Below are 21,604 nucleotides of genomic sequence, written 5' to 3'. Positions count from 1 at the left end.
CAGGAGGTAGGGGTGGGATGTAGGGAGGCAGGAGGAAGGGGTGGGATGTAGGTGGCAGGAGGTAGGGGTGGGATGTAGGAGGCAGGAGGAAGGGGTGGGATGTAGGTGGCAGGAGGTAGGGGTGGGATGTAGGTGGCAGGAGGTAGGGGTGGGATGTAGTAGGCAGGAGGTAGGAGTGGGATGTAGGAGGCAGGAGGTAGGGGTGGGATGTATGAGGCAGGTGGTAGGAGGCAGGAGGTAGGGGTGGGATGTATGAGGCAGGTGGTAGGAGGCAGGAGGTAGGGGGCTCCTCCTCCTAAAAGGGTTCACGCGGCAGTAAAGTAAGATCAACTATTTATTGGAAGGTAAACAATGTAATTTTCCTCCAATTTGGAAATTAACCCAATTTTTTGTATATCTTAAAGACTAAGGAAACCAAATCTAGATGACTTATGTTAGATTAAGATAAATATTGTAGTTCTTTAGCTGCTAACCCTTTGAGTTCTGAAGGGTTAAATCATCGTCGTCAAAGGGTTAAATGGGATGCGTTTAAGTACCGTTTAAGTACCTGTCTAATATTGATGATGTAGGTTGTTAAGCAGATGATAAGACACAACTTGGTCCCTTATAAGCATGAAGGTTGGTAGTCTGAACATCTAAACATACAATAATAACATCAACACAGTATATAGATGGTAAACACATAGATAATATGACAACAGCTTATAACAAGTCGACTGGTTATTGAAGGTATCACAAGTCAATTATCTTTATTAAATGAGTTGGGTGGTGTGTTTGTAAGAGAATCACCAACTCTCCGAGATGCTACACCAAGTTCATTGATACTTCAGGTAGCGTGAGTGAGGCGGTTCTGGCAGGTCATTGGTATATTTACACAGTACTGTACACTATACTACAACGACCACGGTTTATATTTTCATAATAAACAACACTTTCTGGGGTTCACAACTTCCCCTTTTAATAACTTTCAGTATTGTTCATTTTGAGCCACTGACTTCCACTAAACATTTGAGTGATGATCTTTTAAATAATCCGTAAAAAGCGGTGTAAATTTTAATTTCGTATGACAGATACACTGACATACATAAAGTAAGTAATCGTATTGAGTTTGTTAACGTGTTTGACACTTGGCACCACTGTTACCAACACTGAGAGAAGTACGCCAAAAACTGGGGTAAATACAGGGGAGGTGTAGGTAAGTAATGAAACCTGAAGCACTTATCAGCTATTGGTATACCCTACTTTTTTCATTAAGGGAATTACATGAAACACATTTGAAAGGTTCAATTTCACTTTTATAACCACTGTAGGGATTTTTATGTCTTTTTATTAGACAATTTTGACAAAGTCATTTGGTAAAACTATGCTCTTATGCAGTTGATTATAGGCTTCTCTTTCCTTGAGATTGGAAAGATCACATTAGAACACAAATATGAGGCTGGATGGTACATCTCATGGAGTATTTGCAACTTTTCTATTAGAGGTACACTTTGTCCGCCTAAAGGGCGAAATGTGTGACCGGCCGTAATATTTTTTATCAAAGAACAAAACTTCTTGTTCCCTATCCTGCACTTAAACCCAAATCCTCCAATAAAGAAAGAAAATACTTATAGTTAACCTCCTTCAGGAATAATAACCTCTTGTTATTCAGGATTACTTTCCAAAGATTTTGATCCTTCAATTGTGGAATTCAAATCACCAACTTAATTGCATGAACTTATTGCAAACCTTTATTAAAATTCCTACGTACGTACATTGAGAGTTTAAAGGTACCTGTTCACTCATGGCAGATGACCTAATCAATGAAAATAAACACTATAATATTCCAACTAATTTTTACCCGTAATGCATTCACTCCTCTCTTATGAAAGATTTTTAAGTAATTGATGAAGTACTTAAATTAGCTTTGGACCACCCCTGATCAAGGGTTATCTGCCATGCATGTAATTAAGAGCTGGAACTTTTTTCTCCTCCAAGAACTCCATTTATGAATAAGAAAATAATAGTAATATTAATTAAAAACAAAACAATAATATAGACAATCTACAGTATTTGGATGTTGGCATGATCGCAATATGGTCAGTGAATATAACCCCAGTTATAATGGTTTTGTATCAAGACATTAGCGGCACACTGACTCTAAATAAGCATCCATTGAACCACACATCATACCATACAGTAATCGTCTTTACACACATTAAAAAAGCTTGAAATGATTTACTTTGCTTTTGGTGTTTCAATCGTCAATTTCTGTTGTGTAAAGTGATACATTTGGGCAGCCATCACACTCGCACCTTTAAATGCAACGAAGACCAGCTAGAATACATGTACATTTGCTGCCTTCTTTACAGTTACTGTCCCTACAATAAAGATGAGATATGTCTCTGACTTCCACTGGGGCAGATTCCTGTGCAGTCCAACAGAATCACAAAACTTTCCATGGTTCACAGGATCAACCAGCTCTGGCTTTGGGACGTGGCTTTGACACCAAAGCATAGTTTGGTATGTGGCTCAGAGGGCATGCTGCTTAAAAGCATCTTCTGTGGGAGGCAAATGAGTAGCTGGTTTGTCTGTGGTAATGGCTATGCAATACCGTAATTCATTTAATGTCTTACACTTTCTTCCCTTGGCACCATACATGCTACGTATGAAAATTCCTGCAGCATCAAGCCAGTTATCAAGCAAGGACACATTTCTCAAGCCAATCATCAAATTTGTTGAATCAATAAGGTTACAAAGTGTTGAATAAGTAGTCTTCTTCCCAACACCAAAGACTGAATTTGTAGAAACACATCCTGTTAATGCGTGCAGTAATGGTAAACACTGGCATATATTATTTCTAAGTTTAGAGACAATATTGTGAATGGAATAGAGCCTCCCCTTGTAGCATGTTTTCCGCTGTGGCCTGCATGCATAAATACTTTATTGGTCAATAGTCTCTGGCTCATGTAGTATAAAAGAAGAATCAGAACATCTGTGTCGTCAGAGCAAATGATAATCCTGGAAACTTGAGAGGAGAAGCTAGTGGCATGAAGACTCATTCTGGTGTCAGCCTCCTCTTGTGTACTGTGCAGCTCATTCAAGGTCTCTGTACCAGCAGCTGACACATTTATTAATATACCATCTTCTCTCTGGGAATAAATAGTTGACAATTGCTGGCATATACTGTAATGAGGTTTTTACTAAATCTTGAAGAATGTTTTAAAAAGAGACAGAAAATTATCAAATTCTCAGCTGAAAAAGCCTAAAATTCCTTAGTGATTATAAAAGGGTAAATGAACCTTTCAAATGTGTTTCATGTAATACCCTTAATGGAGAAAGTAGGGTATACCAATAGCTGATAAGTTTTCCAATACTAACTTACATGAAAATAACTCAATTTGTAAAAAAAAATAAAAATAAATAAATAAATAAATAAAAAAAATAAAAGCATGTCATTGTAAACATAGGGTAAAATCAGGATGTTGTATGCTTTTTAGGTTAGTACAACCATCATTTTCTATTAATAGGAAGGCATGAGCTTCGATTAAGATAGGTTGTACTTAGTTTTACTCCTGAGAGGGGCAGGCCACTTTTTATACTCCCTTGATCGCTGGACTACAATAAGTCAGTATCATCATCATCATCATCATCATCATCATCATAATAATAATAATAATAATAATAATAATAATAATAATAATAATAATAATAATAATAATAATAATAATAATAATAATAATAATAATAATAATAACGACACTGACATTGAGCACTTGGAATTACCAGCACACACCCGTAAGGACGTCAGAAAACTGCCTTACAGATTTTCATGAAACCTGATGACAGCACCCCCCTGTGGGAGTCCTGCTTGCAATCCTTTGTTTTCTGATCAGCTCCCCTCCCCCCCAAAAAAGTAAAAAATAAAAAATAAAATAAAAAATAACGGTAATGTGACACTGGGCACTCGCAGTTCCAATTATCCAAACCCCATTTAGGGGTGTTTTGAAAGGTATAAATAGGCCAAATGCACAAATCCCTTTTTTGTAATGTTATGCCATGCATTGCAATGCTACAAAGGAGGGCCAAATGGCACATAGAATTACTAAAAATGCTTAACGGTTCAGTTAAAATTCGATAAGGTCCTCATTAATTAAGTGCAGCTTTGGTTCAGGGTCTTGTGAAAGTATACAAAATTTTAATAATTAATGACTAAAATGTATATGTACAGTATAAAATATGGACATGGGATTGGTTAACATAATATAACAGTACTTGTAAGTTCCTGAGAGTAGAGGTAACAAACAATAAATGGAGCAGGTTCGTTGACTGCTTCAGGGAGGGTTAGGGTTCACATTTCAAGATTTTACATTACACAAATAATAAATAAAGGAAATTTGCTGTGAATAACGATGTCATTGTGGCACTTTGCATAAAAAATGATCAGTTAAATATAAACTAAACTCGTGTACAGTACTATAGATTATAACATTCAAATTTTCAGGTTCATCTCTTCAAACAAAACTACAGTTACAGAAATCTAATCCCTAAACTCTCAATACACAAATATAACACAATTATACACAACCAATGGTCACCGAATATAATCACTAGAGCAGTACTGATATACAAGACCTGAGTAAGTGTTTCCCTTGCTTAACAAATATATGTCTGCCTTACTGGAAGTCCGTAAGTCCGCCTCTCTTACCGGCAGCCCGACTGAGGGATCCCAAACCTACCACTATTTTGTGTGGAACTTAATTTGGCTCGTCCTCAACATAACTCTGAACTAGTTTTATTTTTTCTGAATACATTGCACTAAATTACACAGATCATCATATAACAACAATATCATAAACAATAACATTATATAGCAACAACATCAGATACAATATCATCTTATATCAGTACACTTTACATTCAAAAATATTAAGAAACGCTAACATTAAAGCCAACCACCAAATCGAGTACGCACACCAACACACACACGTAGGTAACAACTCAAGTACTCGTGACTTTATTCAGGAGTCTGGTCATGTATTTCACGAGTTCCCTCAGTGTTACAGAAAGACAAGAAATACACATTTGCATATTATTATACCTGTACAAGATTAATATTTTGATGCCAATGTTCAATATAAATGAATGTATCCGTTATTTATTGAGGGATGAAAGTCGTAAAAGGACACAGTATTTAGAGCCTCCAGGCCATCCCCTATCAACCCTAGATTAGGTGAATGCTTCGGATTCACGAGTCGATACTTCCCGGGTTGACAACGCCGATTGTAACAGTTGATAAAGTCCCCAACTGTACACAAATATGCTGAGTTCGAAGTTGGAGGAAGCTGGCAGTGAACCTATCCATGCTGAAGTTGATGCTGATGTGCTCATTACCAAGACGTCTGTAGAAAATGAAGAGTGAAACAGGATATTCTGATGATGTTGATGATGATACTGACTTATTGGTACTTCTTTGCTATAATGCCACCAATCTACCATGCAAACTGTATCTAAGACCAGAGCCTAAATCATCAACTAGAAAACTCAAAATATGGGACATAGCAGAAATAAAGAAAGGCCTCGAAGAAATATGTCGCAATATCTTATTTCTACATGCCCTTGATGGTTGCGACAACATATCAAAATCAGGTGGCATTGGTAATGGCGCCCCACTAGATATTTAGGAAGGACGAGGCATTTAGAAATTGTGCTGATTTTTTTAACCGGCTTTCAGGTTCGGTTTCAAAGGCACAGATAGTTACAGCAGGGGAACGCAACAATGACGCGCCTCTACAGCGCTGACCCACAGGAAGGGAGCATAAATCTGTTGCAGATAAATCTTTTTCAACAAAAAGTTTCCAATGCAACAATATATGTTGACAGTAAATCTTTGCCCCATTCACATAAGAATCCTTTTTGTTATTGTGATCGCAGTGAAAGACACATGCATATACCGTCGTGTTTTGTTGTTGTGTTACCTTTATTACGATATGAAACGGCATAGGAGTGGGAGACACATGGCTACTCACTCATTCATTCACTGAATGTCTAGCTACTTTGTATACCTGTATTGTTTATATACACGTTGAATCAATGGAAACTTTTAAGAAGAAATTTTATTAAACTCTCTCTCTCTCTCTCTCTCTGTCTCTAAGTTAAGCCGGCATGAGAAAGACGGTAAAGAGAAGAACGAGATCTTGGGGCACTCCAGTAGTGATGGAGTAGAGGAGAACTTCACTCCTCAACTGATGGGAGGTATACGAAGGGAGACACCCTGGTAGTAAAGAGAAGCATTCGTCCATCTCCACAAGAGGTTAACCTGATCTCTCTATCACACAGATTGCTCGCTGCCCTACGTCACCATGAACTTTGGCGGGCGAACAGGAAACAAAATCTGCCAGTACATGTCTTTGTCTTTGCTGAGGAAGGTGTTTGGCGTGCGGGTGAGTTGTCTTTTCTTCGTTATCATTACCATCATTATCTGTAATCCAATATATGTTACGTCATTTTTTGCGAAATAAACCCCTTTAAGAAAAGGCCAAGCAGCTGCTTTACTATTTATTGTTAAATGGCCAATTTCGCAAAAAAAAACTAAGCATAAGCAATGGTACGAGATCATCATATGAATCTCTTTTGTTAATATTCTGGGTCAATTTCCTTTCGAAATGTGTTTTTGCTGTGTTGATTTCTTGAGTAGCAACGTACAGTATATGGCTTTATTTTATTCTACTCTTTTCCACAAATCCATTTGTCCTCGGACAGTTTTTTCCACATGTGGAACTTTCCTGTAATGGCATTTTTGGCATTGTCCTTTGTCTACATCAGTGGTTTCTAAACTGGAAGTCACGAGAGGTCGTTTGGTCACCTAACCTTAGTGCTCGAGGTTTTCTCTAAGCTGAATAAAATCGTCTGTAGGTAGCCAGAATAAACTTCAGGGTTCGTAAGGTTAGATTTGCGGGTAAACACAAAATGTGTCCTTGACAGAGTCCAGAAGAGCTGCGTTGAAAGGAAATACTGCACCAATTGTCTTTAGACAATGCGAGGTTGTAAAAATAATATTGTGTATGTGGTATACCGGTACACTGTACACTCGGTTAAAAAAATTCATATCATTCAGAAGGGATCCAATGAATTGCGAACTGCACACCCCACACTCAGGGCAACCAATGTGAGGTATGCTTCGTGGGCCTTTATCAAAAACCTTCCTTTCGTGGCGTTATTTTGTTGCATAAGAATTGTAAAGATAGGATTTTTTTGCCGACTGTACTGTTCGGTGTGTATATACCCTGTTGCTACTGTTTTCATATGTTCATCATCATAATTGTTGCTTCTTGTTATAACCAAAAGGCATGGGTATGGACAGAGTCCACTCTGTGCTTAATATCATTTGCATTCAGTGTGAAATATTATTTCAATAAATCAATTGTATTTTCCTCCTATATCTTTTGTAATCACGCAATGCTGTATTTTTTTTTAGTTCCGTGATATGCATCATTATCCATATCAGCGAAGAAAAAAAAACACTGTGGAAGATTATCCTTCCTGTCGTGTTGATTTACGAGGTAACACATTCCATTACTAGTGCAGGTTCTGTATTACACTTTCGTGTATACTTTTGGGTGTCCGAAAATTTACACTTGATTTGACACTTAATTTTACTTATATCACTCTTAAAATCCAACAATAACACAGTTAGATATTTTTGATAGGAGACATTCTTCCTCAAGGAGCTAAATCCAAGAAAGGGAAACATTGAGCCAGGCATAACGTTGTATCTAGAATGCTTAAAATGACAATCTTGGTATCAATTTCGTCTAATTTTGACATGTATGATACGTTGGACAGGTCTATTTTACGATCGGCCATCATCTGCAACCGGAAATACAATAAGGCGACCATCGCTGAACACCAAAATACTCAAAATAAATAAATGACCTTACATAACTGGGAACTAAAAGTAGCAGAAATAATGCGAGTATTCAAATTAAGTAATAATTATCATACTATTTATTAGGGTGAATATACTGAAAAAAAATACAACCATCCACATACAATCATAAGATCATAACAATCACTGTACGTGAAAATTAATGGAGTCCATAACATTTATAAAACCCTTAAGAAATACATTGGTTATTCAGTAAATGAGCATAAACAAATAAACAATTAGTAAATAATTTGGTTTATTGTCCAGAACTATTGTTTTCATAACAAGAGAAGTGCAGGTACCACATACAAGGTAAAAATTTAATCGTGTCGTTTATGAAAAGAACATTTTATGTTTACAAATACTAATGTCCGCTGTACCAGGACTTCATCCTAACATGGAAAGTCAGAAGTACAATATGAGAGTGTGGGGTTATGAAGTGCTCTGACGGCCTGCCGCCTCATTCCCCTGGATAAAAATCCAGGATGTAGGCCTATAGGGGTGGGGGAAGTGCTGAGGCGGATCATCGGAAAATGCATAATGGAGGTGGTAAAGGATGATGTCAGGGCAGCAGCAGGGAACCTGCAAGTTTGTGCTGGCCACCAGGCTGGAGGGGAAGCTGCCATTCACGCCATGAGAACGATATTTGAGCAGCATGATTGTGAGGCCGTTTTCCTGGTGGACGCTTCAAACGCATTCAACATATCTAACCGCAACGCCGCACTGCACAACATCAAGATCAAGTGTCCAAGCTTTGCAGTGTATGTTGAAAACTCCTATAGGAATCCATCAGACCTCTGTATAGTAAACAACAAGTCTCTAAGAGGTGATACCATCATACAGTCAACCGAGGGAACAACGCAGGGGGACCCTGTTGCAATGGCAATGTACGCAATAGGCCTATCCGTGCTCCAACACACAATAAAATTTGAAACAACTGATGACCTTACAGGAGCAGGAAAAGTGGAGGACACCAAGAAGTGGTGGGACCTGGTAACATAGCGAGGTCCACAAATAGGGTACCACCCAAATGCCAGCAAGCCCTTCCTCATTGTGAAGCCAAAACATTATAAACGGGCAATGGAGGTAATTGGCGGAAGTGAGGTCAAAATAACAAAGGAAGGCCAAAGACACCTAGGCACAGTAATAGTCACGACTGAGTTCAAGACCGAGTACGGAACGGGAAAGGTGAATGAGTGGGTTAGGGAAATCCAAGCTCTGTCTGAGATTGCTAACACAGAACCACATGCGGCTTTTGCGGCATTCACCCCATGGAGTCAAGCATCGCTGGAACTACCTGATGCACACTATCCCTGATATTGGTCCCCTCCTCCACCCTCTGGAAGAAGCTATCAGCGTCAATTTCATTCCCAAATTATTGAAACACCCCCACTTAACCCCAGCACTCCTAGCACTACCACCGAGACTGGGAGGTATGGGATTGACCAATCCAGAGGAGATTGCTGCCACCGAACATCAAAACTCAGTTAAGCTAGCGGCAACCCTCACGGACCACATAATAGCTCAGACCGCAACAGGGGTGGTGGATGCCAGTGAAGTAAACAAGATTCGAAAGTCCATTACGAGAAGAACGACAGCACAGCCAAAGTGATAAGTTGTAGCAACTGTTGTTGCAAGTACCAGAGAATTAAAAAAAAGTAGCTATAGCGCAGGAGGTGGGCGCCTCGAACTGGTTAACTACGTTACCGATAAGGGCAAATGGTTTCAGTCTCAATAAACAAGAATTTACAGATGCCAACGCTCTAAGGTACGGTAGGCCAGTGGAAGGTTTGCCCTCCCAATGCGTGTGTGGCTCTTCCTATGACGCCGATCACTCCATGGTGTGCAAGAAAGGGGGCTTCAAATGTATGAGGCATGACGAAGTAAGGGATCTCACAGCAAATATGTTGAAGGAAATCTGCCGTGATGATCAGGGTAGAACCGACCCTCCTTCCATTGGACGGTGAGATCTTCCAGCATAGGACTTCAAACACATCCAACGAAGCCTGTGTTGACGTCAGTGCTCGAGGATTCTGGATGCGGGACAGCGAGCCTTCTTAGACATCAGGATTTTTGATCCCATGGCCGCATGTCACCGTAACATAGTTCTCGATGCTGCACACAGGAGGAATGTGAACGACAAGATAAGGGCATACGGGGAGAGAATTTAGAACGTTGATCAAGGAAGCTTCACTCCTATAGTGTTCACAACCTCTGGTGGGATGGGACCAAGTGCAAGATGCTTCTACGCCATACTCGCGGAGGAGATATCCGAACAGAAGCAGCAGCCCAGAAATTATGTTACAGCCTGGATGAAATGTTGACTGTCCTTCTCTCTCCTTCGGTCGGCTTTGCTCTGCCTCAGGGGAACGAGAGCATCGGCCCCAAAGCCGACAACAGTTGCAGATATTGACTATGAGGCTACAGTCACTGATTGCCGCATAGATCTGAGGCTCAACTAACTCAACACAGCTAGGATAACTACTTTTGTATTAGGATATTTACTATTAAGGTAATAAAATGGCGGCGAAGGTGTGGCTATTGGGGGAGGCTGGAGGCCACGTTTTAGAAGTAATAGTTTAATTTCCTAAGAAGTGGCTTTCTTTCTTTTGGCTGAAAATCACAGAGTGGATGCCATCAGACTTGTACCCACAGCACTTGGTGTCACACATACCACTGCATTCACATGTTCTCAGAAGTTATGCGGATAATACTTTCAGGCACTTAGAAGGCTTCAGAGAACCCTCCTTGCAATATTGTCCAATTCAAAATTAGTCGGCTTCAACATGTTCCCATTCTGATTGACAAGAAGGGTGACCACACCACGTATTACAGAGTATGACCTGAAACACCCACGGATCACACCTTTGACATTGGAACTTCGAGTATGACACTGAATTCACAACTCATCAAACGTCGAGGCCGTCGGTTTGAACCTTGAGCCTGATTCAAGGTTGGCTAAATAAGCCAGAGGATTCCCTAGCATGGTTCTATGCTTCAATGCTTCATACATATCTTATTAGGGGTATCATCACTGGTTGTAGCATGTATTTTAACAAGCACCTGGCAGAGTGCAACACCTAATTTCTCAGACAGAATGTGTAAAGGTATAAGCTGCTGCTTTTCACCCACCCCTTGCTCATTAAGTAATGGGCTATCAGGGTCGATTGACGCCACTATGACACGCTAAAACCACCTCTCAATAGCTTATTTGGTGTGAGGAATGATGTGACCAACCGCCTCCTCCAACAAGTTGCTGAGTTCTGCCAGGTCGGCAGAATGGACTCCAAGCTGCTCTTAAAGGCGTACTTGAAGGGCTTCATCGCTTATGTCCTTGATATCACGCATGACAGTGCCACGTGGAAACAGCTTCAGGTTAATTTTTTTGCAAGACGAGGACCAGAATTTCTCAATCTATTGAGGTAATAGGATTGTTTCGTCCATCACGGACTCAAATTGTGCAGCCCGACGACTATGCTCACACTTTGTTTTATCGACAGCTCATTGTAGCTATCAAATAAGACGTGAGCTTCTTCCACTGCGGCTGATGGCACAGATTTTATGGCACAGATTTTATGGCCTCGCCAAAATTACTAAAAGAGGATAAATCTGGGATTTGACGAATTTCAGACATTAAATCATGAATGGTGGTCGTTTTCAGCAGTGACTTCATCTGGAATGCATAGTCTACCTCATGGAAATAGATCTCCAACTCTGAAGTCAAGATTTTTGGGTGTGCCTTTCTGTATTAATTACCATCAAACAAGGGGCTGCTGGGAGATGACCACGGATGAAATGTCAATGAGCGATATTCCACGCTTTTTCGCGATTTCAATGTCACACTAAGCAGAAGCAACATCTTTGGTGGAGATAGTGAGTCTCGATGGGTCAGTGGCTGAGTAATCTAATATACTATAGGAATAGCCGTGTGTCTGTCTGTCTGTCTGTCTGTTCTAGACAGCCGAAACGGCACAATCGTTTTTCATCAAACTTGGTGGAAAAATCGCAAAAAATTCGTAGAGTGGAATAAACCTGGTCCCTTGTCGATGGTTTCTTTAGGAAGGCATTAACTAACGATTTTATTTACGCTGGCAAAAGATGCCGCTGTACGTTGTGAGCAGGCCGGACGATTGCAGTTATCTTAAGGCTCCCTTCTCCTCCCCCCACTTTTTCTCTTAGCCTACTTTTTTCTATTGTTGTTTGGATTAGTAAAGGAAAGAAGATGAGTAAATAGAAGAATAATGAAGGGGAAACAGAAAATACTTAGAGATAATAGCTGGGGGGGGGAGCTGAGTTTCATCATGCCTCTGAATGCGCAGATTCAACGTTACCAGACGACCTTACAGCTACAGTGTTTACTTATTCCTGTGGCTGACTGTACATGGAAACGGAGAGGAGATAAAAAAATAATAATAACAGGAATGCATGGAGAAGATGACTAAAATAGACACAGGGTGAATATAGACAGTGAAACAGACAGGAGGTTGACAAAAATAGACAGATTCATACATGCACAAATAGACAATATGGCAACTAACATGACAGACAGACAGTTGACTGACTGGTTCACATTAGACAAACAGCCAGACACACGCCAACAGCGGATAAGACAGACAGATTTGACGACACAAAGAGTACAGACGGGCTTACAGTCAAACACCACGCAGACGAACAGACAGTTGGGATGGCAATAGACAGGACGGATAGACTTGAGACAGATTAGAAGGCATTTATAAACAAGACTAACACCAAATTGACCATAGCTGCGTCAGTGAGGGTAGCTGGTCTTACATCCAGCAGCGTAAATAAAAAGCCGCATTGAAAACTAACACCCTCGCGCGGAAAGAGGAAAGGACATCGATGGTCGGTTAGTCATGTGAGATGGGCCTAAAACTGACTAACGTAGATGATGACTTTTATGACTTAACACAGGTGATAACTTAAGCAGATGGTGACTAATCTAACCAGAGTCAAGATCATTTCTCTTCATAATATAATTTATCTCAGAATGATCATCGGTGATTTACAATAATTTTTTTTTTATGATTTTAACCTCTCCTTACCCCGAATATTTCTTTAATTTATTATTCTAACCTTTATTCTATTCCTTCCTATAGTATAACAGACACTTACAGTACCTAATAACCACGACCATGATTATAACAACCAGGACCATGATTATAACAACCACGACTATGATTATCACAACCACGACCATGATTATAACAACCAGGACCCTGATTATAACAACCACGACTATGATTATAACAACCACGACCATGATTATAACAACAACGACTAAGATTATCTCACCCACGCCCATGATTATAACAACCACTACCATGATCATAACAACGACGACTATGATTATAACAACGACGACTATGATTATCTCACCCACGACCATGATTATAACAACCACTACCATGATCATAACAACGACGACTATGATTATAACAACGACGACTATGATTATAACAACCACGACCATGATTATAACAACCAGGACCATGATTATAACAACAACGACTAAGATTATCTCACCCACGACCATGATTATAGCAACAACGACTATGATTATAACAACCACGACCATGATTATAACAACCACGACCATGATTATAACAACCACGACCATGATTATAACAAACAAGACCATGATTATAACAACGACGACTATGATTATAACAACGACGACTATGATTATAACAACCACGACCATGATTATAACAACCACGACCATGATTATAACAACCACGACCATGATTATAACAACCACAACCATGATTATAACAAACAAGACCATGATAATAACAACGACGACTATGATTATAACAACGACGACTATGATTATAGCAACCACGACGATGATTATAACAACCACGACCATGATTATAACAACGACGGTCATTATGGACAAGTAACAAACTACGGACCATTATTATGTAACAACAACGACTAAGATTATCCTACCCATGACCATGATTATAACAACCACGACCATGATTATAACAACCACGACCATGATTATAACAACCACGACTATGATTATGACAATCACGGCTATGATTATAACAACCACGACCATGATTATAACAACCACGACCATGATTATAACAAACAGGACCATGATTATAGCAACCAGGACCATGATTATAACAAATAGGACCATGAATATATCAATACCAATGGCGATTATAGCAACCACGACCATGACAACAAATCTCACTTTAATCATGATCATAACCACTTAATCATGGATTATAACAACAACGACTATGAGATTATAACAAACAAGACCATGATTAAAACAACCACGACTAAGGATTATAACAACCACTACCATGATCATAACAACGACGACTATGATTATAACAACCACGACTATGATTATAACAACCACGACCATGATTATAACAACCACGACCATGATTATAGTAAGCACAACCATTATTATAACAACCACGACCATGATTATAAAAACCACGACCATGATTATAACAACCACGACCATGATTATAACAACCACGACTATGATTATAACAACCACGACCATGAATATAACAACCAGGACCATTATTATAGCAACCACGACCATGATTATAACAACTACGACCATGATTATAACAACCACGACCATGATTATAACAACCACGACTATGATTATAACACCTACGACTATGATCATAACAACTACGACTTTCATTATAACAACCACGACCATGATTATAAGAACTATGACCATGATTATAACAACCACGACCATGATTATAACAACCACGGCCATGATTATAAAAACCACGGTTATTATCATAACAACCACGACTCTGATCATAACAGCCACGACCATATTTATAACAACCACGCCCATGATTATAAAAACCACGATTATGATCATAACAACCACGACTCTGATCATAACAACCACGACCATATTTATAACAACCACGACCATGATTATAAAAACCACGACCGTGATTATAACAACCACGACTATGATTATATCACCCAACCATGATTATAACAACCACGACTATGATTATAAATAACCACGACCATGATTATAACAACCAGAACCATGATTATAACAACCACGACCTTGATTATAAATAAACTACGACCATGATTATAACAACCACGACCATGATTATAACAACCACGACCATGATTATAAATAACCACGACCATACCTAATACACGACCATGATTATAACAACCACGACCATGATTATAATAACCACGACCGTGATTATAATAAACACGCCCATGATTATAACAACCACGAATATGATCATAACAACCACGACTCTGATCATAACAACCACGACCATGATTATAACAACCACGACTATGATTATAATAACCACAACCATGATTATAACAAACACAGATATGATTATATCACCCAACTAATATTATAACAACTACAACTATGATTATAACAACCAGGACCATGATTATAACAACCAGGAACATGATTATAACAACCACGACCATGATTATAAGAAGCACGACCATGATTATAACAACCACGACTATGATTATAACAACCACGACCATGATTATAACAACCACGACCATGATTTTTAACAACCACGACCATGATTATAACAACCACGACCATGATTATAACAACCACGACCATATTTATAACAACCACGCCCATGATTATAAAAACCACGATTTTGATCATAACAACCACGACTCTGATCATAACAACCACGACTCTGATCATAACAACCACGACCATATTTATAACAACCACGACCATGATTATAAAAACCACGACCGTGATTATAACAACCACGACTATGATTATATCACCCAACCATGATTATAACAACCACGACTATGATTATAACAACCACGACCATGATTATAACAACCAGGACCATGATTATAACAACCACGACCATGATTATAACAACCACGACTATGATTGTAACAACCACGACATCTATCTAATATACTATAGGATTAGCCGTGTGTCTGTGTGTGTGTCTGTTCTGAGCAGCAGAAACGTCACAATCGTTTTTCATCAAACTTGGTGGAATAATCGCAAAAAATTCGTAGAGTGGAGCAAACCTTTTCCCATGTAGATAGTTTCTTTATGAAGGCATTAATTAACCATTTTATTTACGCTGGAAAATGATGTCACTGTATGCTGTCAGCCGGACGGCGGTTGAACGCTAGCCAAGCACAAGCGTTCGATCTTTCACGCCTCTGTAAACTGTACGACCGGCCTCGCCACCGGGCACGAAGGGCCCAGGATCACTTGTTCTTCTCTAGGACGCTGATTGCATCGAATCTCGGAAGGCTTTGCTTGGAGATGGTAAGGCTATGCTTCTTGATCTTGTCAATATAACGTTGGAGTAGGAAGTTTCGGGACGCCTTCTTACCATTTTCCCCGACTCTAAGTAGCTGATATATGGTCGCTTCATTGATGCTATGTTTGATGACACCGGTATAGGAATGAGAAACAGATTATCAGGAGCTTGTTCAAAATCAAGTTGGTGATTAGCATTGTGGTGGATTGCTGTCTCCATATGGTCCATGGGATGGTTATTTGAGAGCTGTCACGAACTTCATGCAAGAGTAATTGCCATTCAACAACTATCTCTGAGTTGTGCGTCCTTTCAGCAATTCCACGCTGAATTATAGAGGCACGCTGGATAGACTGCTCTAAAACATAAGAACATAAAAAAATAAGGAGTCTGCAATAGGCCGGTTGGCCTGTGCATGGCAGCTTCTCTCGAGAGTTGCAACCACTCTGTATCGTCCATGAATCTATCTAGCCCAAGGGTTCTCAACCGGGGGGAATTCAGGTTTTCAGGGGGGGGAAACTGATTCGAGAGCAAGAGATATGTTCGATGAGAAATCAATCACAGAATTTTGGCCCTTGATGTGCGATTCCTACCCAAAAGTGGAAGAAAGAGCTATCCGTGCATTGCTTCCGTTTGTGTCGACATATCTTTGAGAGTCAGGCTTTTCAACTCTGTTGCAAATTAAAACGAAGCAACGTAGTAGATTAGAGGTAGAAAATGACCTGCGTTGTGCCCTTTCAAGCACTCCTCCGCGTATCCCAGAACTGGCGAAGAAAAAACAATCACAGGTTTCTCATTGACTGTAATCTTCATCTGAATAAAATTAATTACAAATTTACAATATCCTGGTATTCTATTGAACTTTTTGTTTATTGCATTATGCTTCAGTTTGGTCTGTTAAGTAATTCATTATAAATAAAAAAAAACTATTTTACTTTTATTCAAGTTTTATAAATCCATCAACATTTTCAATTGGCATTTAATTTGTAAAACTCCACTATAAAAATAATCCATGTAAAATTGTAAATGTATATGTACTAATATGGAAAATATAAAGGATTTTCAGTATTAAATGCATATTATTAGGAATGCACTTTTTGAGGCAGACAATCTTGGAAAGGAGGGGGGAATGACATTCTGACATATGGTGAAAGAGGTGCATGGGGCAAACAAGGTTGAGAACCACTGATATTCTAGCCTCCTTTTAAAACTTTCTAGTGTCCCAACACTTACTAGACAGTTGCTAAACTTGTTCCACTCTTCTACCACCCTATTTGTGAACCAGTTTCTTCTTATCTCCCTCCTAAACCTAAACTTATCCAATTTAAATCCTTTGCTACGAGTTTTATCCTGCTCGGATATTATAAGAACTTTATACATATCTCCTTTATTGATTCCTTTCACCCACATGAATACTTCTATCATATCTCCCTGCACTCTTCGTCTTTCTAGGGAATGCAAGTTTAGTTTCTTTAATATATCTTGATATGGAAAGCTCTAGCTTCATGTCTGGAGCCACGGCACTAACGCTGGGTACATTTTAGGCTTTTACGCCTCGTGCACTTTGTTTCTCTTGAAATACTATAACTCATACCGGAGGTAGTTGATGGTATCAAATTATCGGAATATACACAAAGTAGAGTCAACAGCAGATACTGTACACTTTTACAGCCTCCCACACTTCCACCTGGTACAGTCAGTGCTGTCAATCATCGTCTTAGAGATTGATTTGATTTTGCCGCTTACAGCGGCTACTTTATTGTGCACCCCACACTCATCCTGTGAGCGGTAGCCCAAAAGGATTACAGAGTAGAGTTTACAAAGGGTCATAATAATTAACCCCCGTTGTCAGGATATTATGGCACTGAATGTTACACAGTATTTCATTTACATTATTTGTTTAGTTCTATACATAAAGGGTAACTTATTCACAAATGCGTGAGTACAGGCGTGTGAGGCAGTATGTCTAGCCTCACACTTTGTTATTCACATTTACGTCAGAGGAATTCAAACACATTGCGTATTTGGTTCTGTACATGTGAATTGATATTGTTACTATGTGCAAAAAAGTGGATACAATCTTAATATGTCGGCTATCTTGCCATTAGAGATGAAGTGTTGTGCCATTTCACACACAGTGTGCTTGGACCTGTCCCTAAAAGGTTCTATCTTCACACAGTCGAGGACGTAGTGTTCAAGTGTGTGGCCATATGTATGGCCACACACTTTACATTAAGTTTTGTTTACATCTGCTTGAGGAACATACTGCCAAAGGTACTTATATCCTAACCTTAATCTAGCGGTTATAACATCTTGTAATCTAGTGATCTTGTTACTTGCTCCATATACTGTACATGTTTCACTTGATACATCTCATCATGGTTAACTACGGATCGACTAGTGCCTGTTTGCACTTGTCTACTTGCGTTAGATTCATCAATAAGTACTTTCCTAATTACAAGTTTTAAGGGTTCTTTTTGACAGACCCAAATTGTATTCAACAGTGTCTTTGTTTGACACCAGTTTGGCGAGGGCATCAACTCTGTCATGTTTTATGAGGCCTATGTGAGAGGGGATCCACAACAGTTTGACCTTGACATCCCGGTCAACAAGGTACGCATATTTGTGTCTGGCTTCAGAGACAAGCGCGTGACAACTTGAGTTGAGGGTGTCAAGAGTAAGTAGTGAGGATAGAGAGTCAGTGATGATGAGACTGTCAGTGACACCTATATCATATCGCCCCTCACTCTACGTCTCTCGAGGGAGTGCAAATAAGTTGTTTTAACCTGTCTCTGTACTCGAGGTTCTTAATGCCCGGGATTAATCTTGTCATTCTTTCTAGGGATTCTATATGCATTCTGCAGTACGGTAACCAGAATTGAACTGCGTAATCCAAGTGAGGTATCACAAGCGCAAGATATAGTTTCAGGATGACCTTTCTAGTTTTGTAACTATCACTCCATTGTATGAGCCTTGTTTCCAGCAAGTACCCATTGTTCACTTGGCTTAAGATTCCTACTTATCATTATTCCTAAATCTTTCTCACATTTGTATTTTTCTATAATATCGTTGTTCATCTGATATCTGGTTTCTCTATTTACATCTCCTAGACTAAGTACTTTGACATTTATCCTCACTGAATTTCATCTGCCATTTTTCAGACCACTCGAAAAATTTGTATAGATCTTCCTGTAGTTTTGCGGAGTCCTCGTTAGATTTAATTACACGCCCTATTTTAGCGTCATCAGCAAATTTATTTATGTTGCTGTCTACGCCGATATCTATGTCGTTTATGTATATAATAAATAATAATGGTCCAAGTACTGAGCCTTGGGGTCTCCACTAGTGACGCTACTCCAATCGGATTTAGTGCCGTTAATGCTCACTCGCTGTTTTCTGTCCTGTAGCCACGCACTAATCCATTTTAAAATTTCTCCTCCACGAGCCTCCACTTTCCTTATTAGTCTTTCGTTGGGAACTCTGTCGAAGGCTTTGCTAAAGTCAAGATATGCCACATCACGCCCCTCGTCCACTGATTCGAAAACAGCTGAAAAGAATGTTAATATATTAGTTAAACATGAACGCCCGCTTGTGACGCCATGTTGGGAATCATTGATGTACTTGTGCTTCTCCAGGTAATTTTGAATAGAGTTTGAAATTATTGCTTCCAGTAATTTGCCTGCAATTGATGTTAAGCTGATTGGACGGTAGTTATAGGATAGTGATCTATCTCCCTTCTTGAAAATCGGTATTACATTCGCTATCCTTGATTTAGCCAAAGTGTTTTGCTGAATTTCTAGTGAGTTAGTATACTGATGTTTACTGGAGGGGGGTGAGGGTAAACCTTGTGTCGTGGATCTGTTGTAGTGTTACAGGAGAAAGTTGATTAAGTGAGCTGTGTTGTGTGTACACTGCTTGTCCTCTTGTAAACATTAGGCTACCTCCATGAGCCTTAACTTCAGCCTCAAAGATATGTACAAATATGCTAATTTATTTTCTCAATAACTCTTGTTAATGCAAATTTTACTCAGTTAAGTTACGAAAGCTATCCAGGTGATTAGAATGACGTCGAAATTACTGTGAGACTCTACCACAACGATTAAGAGTTTTCTTTCATTTCAATTACGGGGAGAAAATTACCTTAATAACCTTTAGGAATCCCGGTCAAGGCTCGTGCTGGCAGGAGTATGTTTATCCTCGCCTCATTTACCTGCCACCTGTACTTAAGTCATTGTCGCTGTAACATTGAAAACAACAGATTCAGTTAAAAGTATCAAAATTAAATACAAATGACACAAGCTGTCGTTTAAAATGCCTCACAGAAAGGCAGGCATATAAAGACTATCATTCAACAAAGTTAAGTGGGTTAAAATAACAGCGTTGTGGCCTCTGTCAGTGTTAGAGGTCAGCTGGTCCCAGGTGGACGACGGGGAAGATCTACTCACCAGTAATTTATTGCTTGCATTATTATCAGGCTTTAAGATGAAAGTCATTGTTATATGTTGAGAGTAAATGTCACGAGTCACTTGGTGCATCACTGCTGGGGTCACTCTCTGGGTGCTGTAATGGTAGTGTTCACAGCCTCGCCTCGTACCCTGCAGGTGTGGATGAACGCGAGAAGGAACCAGACTTTATACAGCTAGGAAGTATTGCCTTTAAATCATACATATCGGACTTTATTTGTGATTGTCTCGCTCCTTCTTTTGGGTAATATAACCTGATCTCCTTTATTATAGTGGTAATGCAGTACTATATTAGAATGGAATTGGGGAGCGAATCACATACCGTTAAGGTGATTAAGGGTATTAGATAATTCAATAGAAATTACGCCCCTGTAGTTGATGCTCACCTGACTGTATATATCGATGATGTAATATAAGCAGTAATACGGCGGCCTGGATAACCGTAAGAAGGAATGCATGACTAAGTACATGTGTACAGAGCCTCCGCCACCTTGCTGTGGGTGAGGGTCGGCTGCCAGTCAAGTGCGCCGCCCTTCACACTTTCCACGAAGGAAACCCAACCAAAGTGTGAATGGCAGCAACCAGTACCTGCCTGGTGTATTTAGGTCGTTGTCTACCTACACCTTGACAAAACGGGTTAACCTTCAGTAAACGGTGGTTGAACGTGTGAACGGATGGGTTACGAGAAACCAGGGAGAGCCGTGAACAAAGAGGGGCCACCCTGGAGCATGGCTGACCACGACGTATACAAACATAATGCTGCTCACTCTGGTTGCTTGCCTCCTGCTGGGACGCCTGGGGGCTTCCTCTGCAATTTCACTGCTGGGGAGACGTGATGGGGATGGTGGTGGGGGGTGGCAAGAAAGGTGGAGGTGTTCTCAAGGTTTGTTGATAGATGGGGAAAAACTGGT

The 21,604-nt window shown here is 39.7% G+C and overlaps 1 protein-coding gene across 1 annotated transcript in view; it reads left to right on the top strand.

Moving 5' to 3' along the window:
* The first annotated feature begins 6,323 nt into the window (after positions 1-6,323).
* Positions 6,324-21,604, top strand: part of LOC121876429 (galactoside alpha-(1,2)-fucosyltransferase 1-like) — a 50,867-nt gene continuing 35,586 nt past the window's right edge. The window contains exon 1 of the mRNA XM_042381509.1: positions 6,324-6,422. Within this exon, the coding sequence (XP_042237443.1) occupies positions 6,342-6,422 (81 nt within the window). The 5' untranslated portion in view covers positions 6,324-6,341. The remainder of the gene's footprint in view (positions 6,423-21,604) is intronic.

This window comes from Homarus americanus, unplaced genomic scaffold (assembly GCF_018991925.1).
Source record: "Homarus americanus isolate GMGI-L3 unplaced genomic scaffold, GMGI_Hamer_2.0 scaffold10884, whole genome shotgun sequence".
Taxonomy (NCBI): Eukaryota; Metazoa; Arthropoda; class Malacostraca; order Decapoda; family Nephropidae; genus Homarus; species Homarus americanus.
This window is presented reverse-complemented; position numbering and strand designations above follow the sequence as displayed.